Here is a 9,236-nt window from a genome sequence, read left to right as displayed (position 1 = left end):
CCCCCCCCCCCCAGTTCCCTTACTTTCATATCCTTTCCTTTGGCTCAGCTGGAGAAAGGTTCTTCTGCCCAATCATGCCAAAGAGGAAAGTGACCTTCCAGGGCGTGGGCGATGAGGATGAGGAGGATGAAATCAGTGTTCCCAAGAAGAAGGTGAGGTGACCAGACTCTTGTGTTCTGGGGAGGTATGAAGGGAAAAGAGGAACTAAAAGCCTGAAGAGAAAGAACTGGGGAGTGAGAGATGTCAAAAAAAAAAAAAGTTTTTCCACATTCTTGAGGAATAGGTTTGGAAAATATTCAGCTTGGAACCATATCCTGGAGTATATGGGTAGTTAGCCAGTAATCTGCATTTCTAACTTGCTGATTCTTGCTTACAGCTAGTGGACCCTGTGGCTGGGGCAGGGGGTCCTGGGAGCCGCTTCAAAGGCAAACACTCCTTGGACAGTGATGAGGAAGATGATGATGAAGAGGGATCCAGCAAATATGACATTCTGGCCTCCGAGGATGTAGAAGGTGAGCTATATCAAGAATTGACTGTGTTGGAGGGACAAGTAGGGGCTTTTGGAGTGTGGAGCAAAGGGCGCTCCTGTCTTTTACACACATAGCATAGAGCAATTGTATCTATGGTCCAGGTCAGGAAGCAGCCACACTCCCCAGTGAAGGAGGTGTGCGGATCACACCTTTCAACCTTCAGGAAGAGATGGAGGAAGGCCATTTTGATGCTGATGGCAACTACTTCTTGAACCGGGATGCTCAGATCCGTGACAGCTGGCTGGACAACATTGACTGGGTGTGGCCTAGGGGCTGGCATGGCTGAGGCCTGGGGGTGGCAAGCCTGGGCCTGGGCCCCCAGTGGCAGTTGGTGGGTAATAATTTCTATTACAGGTGAAAATCAGGGAGCGGCCACCTGATCAGCGCCAGGCCTCAGACTCAGAGGAGGAGGATGGCCTGGGACAAACACCAATGAGTGCCCAAGCCCTCCTGGAGGGACTTTTGGAGCTACTCTTGCCAAGAGAGACAGTGGCTGGGGCACTCAGGCGCCTGGGGGCCCGAGGAGGAGGCAAAGGGGGCAGCAAGGGGCCTGGGAGGCCCAGTTCCCCCCAGCGCCTAGACCGGCTCTCTGGGTTGGCTGACCAGATGGTGGCCCGAGGCAACCTTGGTGTATACCAGGAAACAAGGGAGCGATTGGCTATGCGGCTAAAGGGGTTGGGGTGCCGGACTCAGGGACCCCATGACCCCACACCTACACCCTCCCTGGACATGTTTGCTGAGGAAGTAACAGAGGGAGAGCTCGAGACCCCGACCCCTACCCAGAAAGGAGGTGAGCTTGAAGGGCAGAGGAGGGGTGTTGTGGGCAGGAGGCAGGGCACTTGAGGCCCAAATGGCTTTGCCTGTTATTTTAGAAGCAGAATCACCAGGAGATGGTCTGGTGGATGTGATGTGGGAATATAAGTGGGAGAACACAGGAGATGCCGAGCTATATGGGCCTTTTACTAGTGCCCAGATGCAGGTAAGCCCCTCCTACCTCCTTCTGCCTTGTCCCTCCCTTCCCTGACTCCTATCAACATTCTCCAGTTCTGTCCTCTCTTCCTGCAGACCTGGGTGAATGAAGGCTACTTCCCGGATGGTGTTTATTGTCGGAAGCTGGACCCCCCTGGTGGTCAGTTCTATAACTCCAAACGCATTGACTTTGACCTCTACACCTGAGCCTGCTGAGGGCCAATTTGGTGGTCCCTTCTTTCCTGGACTTGGTGGAGGTGGCCCAGCTGCCTCAAGCAGTGAAAATATTGAAGGCTGCTTTTCAGTTTCCCTTTCCCAATAAAAGTGTTGAGTGTGCATTAGGGCCTTGGCTGTGCTAATGGCCAAAAGCCAGGGGCCTTTTCCATAGCCTCTTTGGCCTTACTTCAGTCCTTGAGTGTTTCCTTCCGTGAAGTTCCTCCTTGGAAGTTTCTGATATCTTAGACCATCTCACCTTTGTTTACCACCCTCAGTGGCAGAACTGGTACCTCTCAGGTGTCCTGTGGCCTACCCAGACTCTGCTCACCATGTAAGAATCTCTCACACTCTATTCTCCTGTCTTTTCTGGGGAGTCCTGTTCTGCTGTTCTTAGGTCTTTGACTTTCAGGACCTCAGATTCTCTGTCCTTATATCTCCCAGGTTATAGAGCCCCAGAACCAGAGATTTTAGGCCTGGAGGGGTGGGAATATCTGGAAGACTTTGGAACCCTATTGAAGGTGAGCAGGAAGTCTTACACACTGTCTTCCCACTTGATCTCCTTAGATGTCAGACAGAAGTGGGATGGGTAGGTCAGGATCATCTAGAGTCCCAGAGGTAAGCACCAATACCTTTCCTAATCTGATTCCTCTATCTTTTGTAGCAGTTCTCACTGCACTTGGGTGAAGTGTGAACTGTGTACTGTGTGATGCTTATAGGGCCTTTCAGGTCCACCTGGGCCAGCCATGCTTTATAAAGTCACAGAGAGGGGCAACAGCTTACTGGAAGTCATACAGTGAATCAGAAAGCTGGCCTAGACCCAATGGGCTTCTTTCCCAGACCTTTCTTGGCACAAAGCCTTTTCTGCTTGGCCTTTGAGACTCTACAGCTTACATTTCCTGGGCTCCCACATATGTCTTGCCCGGGACTAGTACTTAGAGAAAACAGATAACTGGGCTGGTGGGAGGAGACAGGTATCACTCTTCTGCCTGGATATAATGACCTCACCCCCACCAGTGCTGCCTTATACCTCACCTCACTTGAAAGAACTTTAGATTGATTTTCCATTTTTCCACCTTGGCTGCCCATTGGAATTTATTGGGGAGTTGTAAAACACTTCTCTTCCAAGATACTGATTGAGATGGCCAGTAGCCTAGGTGATTGGTCTTTTAGAAGTTTTCATTCAGCTGACAACCACCAGGCCTGACTCCTTGACTGAGGCATACTTGGAGAGAGGCCAGTTCCTCCACCCTGATGGGGCAGCAGAGCTGAGCATTGTGTCACTCTGATGGAGTCTGTTAATTGCAAGGGATCTGAGCACCAGAGCACAGGATAAAAAGGAGCCCCAGGGTAGCAAGAACCTGGCTAAGAGTTAGAAAAGATAGGGGCCAGACTGGATGGGGATACTGGCTTGCCTCCGCCCATGAAGCTGGGGCATTGAACTCAGGGCCACATTACTAGGCACATGCTCTGCCACTGAGCCACAGCCCACTTAATAGTCTCTCAAGCACTCCAACTTGTACTATAAGGCCTCCTCCAGTGTCAGCTGAGATCAGAATTTCCTTGGCTCCAAGAAACCATTGGCAGTAGGATATTTTGAGTGTCAATAAGAAAGAAAAGATGCCAGTTACAGTTGTGTCATTGATTAAAAGGTAATTGATTTAAAAAATTTTCAGAAGTGAAAAGCAGGTCTCTTAAACTGTAAGAAATAGTATTCTCCTTTACAGGCCAGTGGCTCCTAAGAGGTGCCTAGTCAGTATTTGATGAATATGTGGAAGCTAAGGGTAATTCTCTCTGGATGTCTATAGGCACCTCAGACTCCAGCTATCCAAAATTGACTTCACCTTCCCCTTATAGCCTCCTGAATCCACCTCACTGATGTGAATTGGGCAGAATAATGGCCCCCAAAGTTAACTGTGTCCTGAACTCCAGAACCTGTGAATGTTACCTTACATGGCAAAGGGACTTGGACATGTGATAAAGTTAATTTGGAGAAGAGAGATTACCCTGAATTATTGAGGTGAGCCCAATGTAATCACAGTGGAATTTATGAGTAAAAGAGGGAAGTCATGAGGGTCAGCAAGAGAGAGGGGAGGATTTCATGCCACTGGCTGCAGAGATGGAAGAAAGGGCCATTTGTCAAGGGATGCAGGTGGCATGGAGAAGCTGGGAAAGGCAGAAAACATTCTTCTCTAGAACTTCCACCAAGAAATGCAGCCCCCTGACATGACATTAGCCCTGTGAAAACCACTCTGGACTTCTGACCTCTAGAACTGTAAGAATAAATTGGTGTTGTTTTAAGCCTCTGAGTTTGTGGTCAGTTGATACAGCCCCAATAGGAAATGAACATACACCCACCCGGCTGCATGCCTCTCCTGGGAAGCCATCTAATAGTTACTGAGTTTTCCCTGTGGCCCCATACAACTCTGTTAGCATCTAGGATTGGAAAAGCTTCTTGCCATGTGGGCCTTGTAACCCAAGGTGCACACTGAGCACCCCTTTGCTTTAAACAAAAATGTTTGTGTGAGTATGTGTGTAATTAATTAAAGGTATATAGCTAGTTAATGGCTATAATTTTATTTATTTATTTTTACTTACTTTGGTACCTGGGATTGAACCCAGGGGTGCTTAACCACTGAGCCACATCCCCAGCCTTTTTAAAAAATATTTAATTTAGAGACAAGGTTTTGCCGAGTTGCTTAGGATCTTGCTAAGTTGCTGAGGCTGGCTTTGAATTCTTGATCCTCCTGCCTCAGCCTCCTGAGATTACAGGTGTGTGTCACTGCATCCAATGTGACTATAATTTTATTTGAATAAGTTTTGGGTTTTGTTTTTAAGAAGGGGCCCTCTTTGTTGCCCAGGCTGATCTTGAACTCTGGCTCAAAGGATCTTCTTACCTCAGCCTCCTGAGTAGCTGGGACTACAGGCACATGCCGTCATGCCTAGCTACCATTTTTTGTTTGGTGCATTTGGTTGTACATAATAATGGCATTTGTTGTTACATATTCATACATGCACACCCTATAACAATATAATTTGACCACTATCCCTTACATTCTCCTTCCCTCCCTCCAACCTCTTGGTCCCTCTCTGTAACTGATCTCCCTTTGACTTTTATAAAATGTTCCCTCACCTTTTCCTTTTTTTTTTTTAGTTTCTGCATATGAGGGAAAACAATTTTCTTTATCTGTTCATACATTGATGGTCATCTAGGCTGCTTCCATTGTTTGGCTATTGTGAATTGTGCTGCTATAAACATGGGTATGCATGTATTACTGTAGTATGATGACTTTAATTCATCATAACAAATACCAAGATTTGGTATACCTGGGTCATACGGTGGTTCTACATCTAGTCTTTTGAGGAACCTCCATACTGTCTTCTATAGTGGTTGTACTAATTAATTTACAATCTCACCAGCAGTGTAAAAGTGTTCCTTTTCTCCACATCCTCTCCAGCTTTTATTTGTATTCTTGATGACTGCCATTCTGACTGGTGTGAGATGAAATCTCAGTGTAGTTTTGATTTGCATTTCTGTAATTGCTTGTGATATTGAACATTTTTTCATATATTTGTTAGCCATTTGTATTTCTTTTTTTGAGAAGAAGTGTATTATGGTAATCTAGAAGAAATCCTGGAACAGAAAACAACTAGGGAATTAGGGAAAATGTTTAATTCATTCTCCTATTGATTAATTGGATTATTTGATTTTGGTGTAAAGTTTTTTGTTTTTTCCTTAATTTTATTTATTTATTTTTATTCTAATTAGTTATACATGACAGCAGAATACCTTTTGCCATATTGGACACAAATGGAGCACAACTTCTCATTCCTCTGGCTGTACATGGTTCAGAGTCACTCCAGTAGTGTAATTGTACATTTATATAGGGTTATAATATCCATCTCATTCTACTGTCCTTCCCATCCCTGCAGCTTAATTTTATTTATTTATTTTTTATTGGTGCTGATAATCGAACCCAGTGCCTCAAATGTGCTAGGGGAGTGCTCTATCACTGAACCACAACCCCAGCCCAGGTGTAAACTTTTTTGAATTCTTTATATATTCTAGATATTAATCCTCTGTCAGCAGAGTAGCTAGTAAAGATTTTCTCCCATTCTATGGTTCTCTCTTTACATTCCTGTTTCCTTTACTATACAGCTTTTTAATTTGATGCCTTCCTATTTATTGAGTAAGCTTTTTATATTTTAGAATAGTTTCTCGATTTACAGAAAATTTACAACAGTAGTCCAGAGTTCACTCAGTTTTTCTTATTAACATCTTTTTGTGAGCCACGCACATTGGCACACACCTGTAATCCCAGCGTCAGGAGGCTGAGATGGGATGATCATGAATTCAAAGCCAACCTCAGTAATTTAGCAAGGCCCTTTCTCAAAATAAAATGTAAAATGGCTGAAGATGTGGCTCAGTGGTTAAGCACCCCAGGGTTCAAACCCTGGTACCAATAATAATAATAGTAATAATAATAATAATAATTATTATTGTTTGCTTAAGACAAACCCAACATTATTTTGTGAGAGTTCTTGTTGGGCTTCAAGACCAGAACCTCACACATGCTACAGAAATGATCTATTCCCAGCCCAATATTACTATTTTTGAGACAGGGTTTCACTAAGTGCACTGGGACTTAAAATTCATCTGCCTTGGCCTTCCTAGTAGCCAGATATGTAGGTGTGCTGTCAAACCAGGTTGAATTTACCCATTTAAAGCACACACTTCAGTGACTTTTTGTCTATTCACAGGGTTTTGCAACCATCACCACAATCTAAATTTAGAACTTTATATTTTGTACCATAAAAGAAATCTGCCCCATCAGTAGTCCCTCCCCATTATTCCCCTCTTCACCCTCCAGCACCCTCCAACCACTATCTACTTCCTGTCTCTAGATTGGCTTATTCTGGGCATTGCAGATAAATGGATTCAGACAGTATGTGGTCTTTTGTGTCCAGTTAGCACAATGTTTTCAAAGCTCATCTGTGGTGTTGCATGTAAAGTATTCCATCCTTTTTTATTGTTAAATAATTGTCCATGGTATGGCAAATTACTGTTAACTAAACTTCACAGTTTATTTCACTAGTTCTAGATTTTCTCTATTGTTTTCTGTTCTAGGATTCCTTCTAGATTACCACATTACATTTAATTGTTATGTCGCCTCAGCCTCCTATAAGAAACATTTTCTTAGACTTGACTTGTTTTTGCTGACCTTGAGAGTTTTAAGGAGTACTAGTTAGGTATTTTGTAGATTATTGCTACAATTTCAGCTTGTCATATTTTCTCTTATTAGATCTGGGTTTTTTTTTTTTTTTTTTTTTTTAAAGAGAGAATTTTTTAATATTTTTAGTTTTCAGCAGACACAACATCTTTCTTTGTATGTGGTGCTAAGGATCGAACACGGGCCGCACGCATGCCAGGCGAGCGCGCTACTGCTTGAGCCACATCCCCAGCCCTAGATCTGGGTTTTGAGAAGAGGGTCACAGGTGGTTTCCCTTGCTTTTCACTTAAAACATTAATTTTAATGACTCCCTACTGCTCTGAAGCTGAGGTCTAAAAGCTATAAGCTGGGCTGAGGGTGTAGCTGAGCTCTTGCCTAGCAAGTGTGAAAGAAACCCTGGGTTCAATTCCTAGTACTGAAAAGGAGAAAAGAAAAACGAAAAAAGCCGGAAGCTGACTGGGAAGCCCTTCCAGAACCTTGCCCAAGCCTGCCCTCCGGTCCCATCCGCCATTGCTTTCCTTCTTCCTCTACCATCACACGCCAGCTCCATCCTAGTCCTGAATGGGTGGAAGATTTCAGTTCTCCAGGTCTGGCCAGAGATCTCTTTCTCTCTTCTGATTATTTGGGAAAGACCAGTTAACTACCCACAGTGGCTTAGTCCCCTTTTCTGGGATTCCTGCTCCCTACTTCCCAGCTTGATGATTGCATCTCCCATTTTTCCTGTAATACAGATGTGTGACCCAACACCTAAAGTATCTTCTCCCTGTCTGTCTCCACCAGTAGCCTGGGACGAATTTAGTGCTGATGACTGAATAAGGAAATGAGCCAATTCTCCCCTGTTCCTATGTGTTGGGGAGTTTCCTTTTGAGCCAGACCAAAAAGGAGGGCCTCTGGGATTTTTTGTTTTATTGCCAGGTTCTTAATGCCTTCCACACATCCACCACCCCTTCCCAGTGGAGTGGCCAGATCTGTGTGACTCCAAAGTCAGAATTTTTGGTGAAGTGTCAGTTCATTTTTTTTTAAATTTTTGTCCTGTTTTAAAATTGGAGGGTTGGGATGTAACTCAGTGGTAGAGTGCTTGTCTAGCATCCTAGGCTTGATCACCAGCGATGGAAAAAATGGTGGGGAGGGGCTGGGGTTGTGGCTCAGTGGTAGAGTGCTTGCCTAGCACATGGGAAGCTCTGGGTTCGATCCTCAGCACCACATAAAATAAAGAAAGGTATTGTGTCCAACTACAACTAAAAAAGATATTTTTAAAAAGTGTGGGGGGGAGTAATTTTCTTACTGAATTGTGAGAGACCCTTTATTCCATGTATGAGTCCCAGGGTGGAGGACTGAACTCAGGGCCTTGAGCTTACTGGGCAAGCGCTCTTCCTCTGAGCTAAACACCCACCTCTGGAGCCATTTGTTTTGCAAATATTTTATTTCAGTCAAAGCTTTTCTTTCTTTCTTTCTTTTCTTCTTCTTCTTTTTTTTTTTTAAGTAAGTCTTTCAAGCCTGGGACATAGCATGCATATCTGTAATCCCAGTAATCCCAGCAACTAGGGAGGCTGAGGCAGGAGGATCACAAATTTGTTTTTGGTACCATGGATTGAACCCAGGGGCACTTAACCACTGAGCCACATCCCCAGCCCTTTTTAAATATTTGATTTAGAGATAGGGTCTCACTGAGTTGCTAAAGGCCTCACTAAATTGCTAAGGCTGGCTTTGAATCCATGATCCTCCTGCCTCAGCCTCCTGAGTTGCTGACAGAAGTACCCTGTGTTTCTCTTTTGCTAAGCAAAAGCAATAAACCTTTTTCTCAAAACTATGTCCTTATTACTGAATTGGCACTGGGGACAAGGACCAAGCTTTCCACAACAAATTTGGTGCCCCAGATGGGACCCAAGAGCAGCCCCCACTCCAGCCTGCTTGGGCAAGCCTGGCTTTCCAAGGAACCCCACTTCCATGCTGAGGGTGTAAGGTGAACTTTTTGAGAGCTGATTGCCAAAAAGTCAGGAGATGGGTGAAAGTGCCTTAGGTCGAATCAGAGGAGCTATTCCTTTGTGTAAAGAGAGGGACCAAGGGACTGTCCCAGCAGCTGCTGAAGTCCCTTTTGTTTCAGGGAACTCCCGTTTTCTTTCCCTGAACTACCTGGATTGTTCCATCTGTTAGGTAGTAGCTAGCAATGAGCAGTGAAATGCAGGCAAGTTCTCAAGTGTTCTTTAAATTACTATAGGATCTTCTTTAAAATACTTCTAAAGTAAATAAGAAAGCAAAGTGTGGTAGTTAATTTGTAGAAAATAAACAAAAG

General features: G+C 44.4%; 1 protein-coding gene across 2 annotated transcripts; it reads left to right on the top strand.

The window, feature by feature from the left end:
- Nucleotides 1–6: 6 nt before the first annotated feature.
- Nucleotides 7–4,013, top strand: Cd2bp2 (CD2 cytoplasmic tail binding protein 2). Of its 2 annotated transcripts, XM_015491291.1 has the most exons (6): nt 7–152; nt 377–512; nt 632–789; nt 885–1,320; nt 1,403–1,509; nt 1,596–4,013. In XM_015491291.1, exons 1-6 carry the CDS (start codon nt 75–77, stop codon nt 1,704–1,706), a joined length of 1,026 nt encoding a protein of 341 aa, XP_015346777.1. In that variant the 5' UTR covers nt 7–74; the 3' UTR covers nt 1,707–4,013. The 2 variants fall into 2 exon arrangements, with proteins under 2 accessions (XP_015346777.1, XP_048645744.1); XM_048789787.1 differs by lacking the exon at nt 1,403–1,509 and having other exon boundaries at nt 3,830–4,013.
- Nucleotides 4,014–9,236: the final 5,223 nt, after the last annotated feature.

This window comes from Marmota marmota, unplaced genomic scaffold, assembly GCF_001458135.2.
Source record: "Marmota marmota marmota unplaced genomic scaffold, marMar, whole genome shotgun sequence".
Classification (NCBI taxonomy): Eukaryota; Metazoa; Chordata; class Mammalia; order Rodentia; family Sciuridae; genus Marmota; species Marmota marmota.
This window is presented reverse-complemented; position numbering and strand designations above follow the sequence as displayed.

Bases quoted from the DNA above. Each gene is read 5' to 3' on its own strand.
- Cd2bp2 (XM_015491291.1), top strand. From the start codon at position 75: ATGCCAAAGAGGAAAGTGACCTTCCAGGGCGTGGGCGATGAGGATGAG. The intron at 513-631 runs GTGAGCTATATC...TCTATGGTCCAG, and splicing joins GGCCTCCGAGGATGTAGAAG to GTCAGGAAGCAGCCACACTC. The intron at 790-884 runs GTGTGGCCTAGG...TTTCTATTACAG, and splicing joins GGCTGGACAACATTGACTGG to GTGAAAATCAGGGAGCGGCC.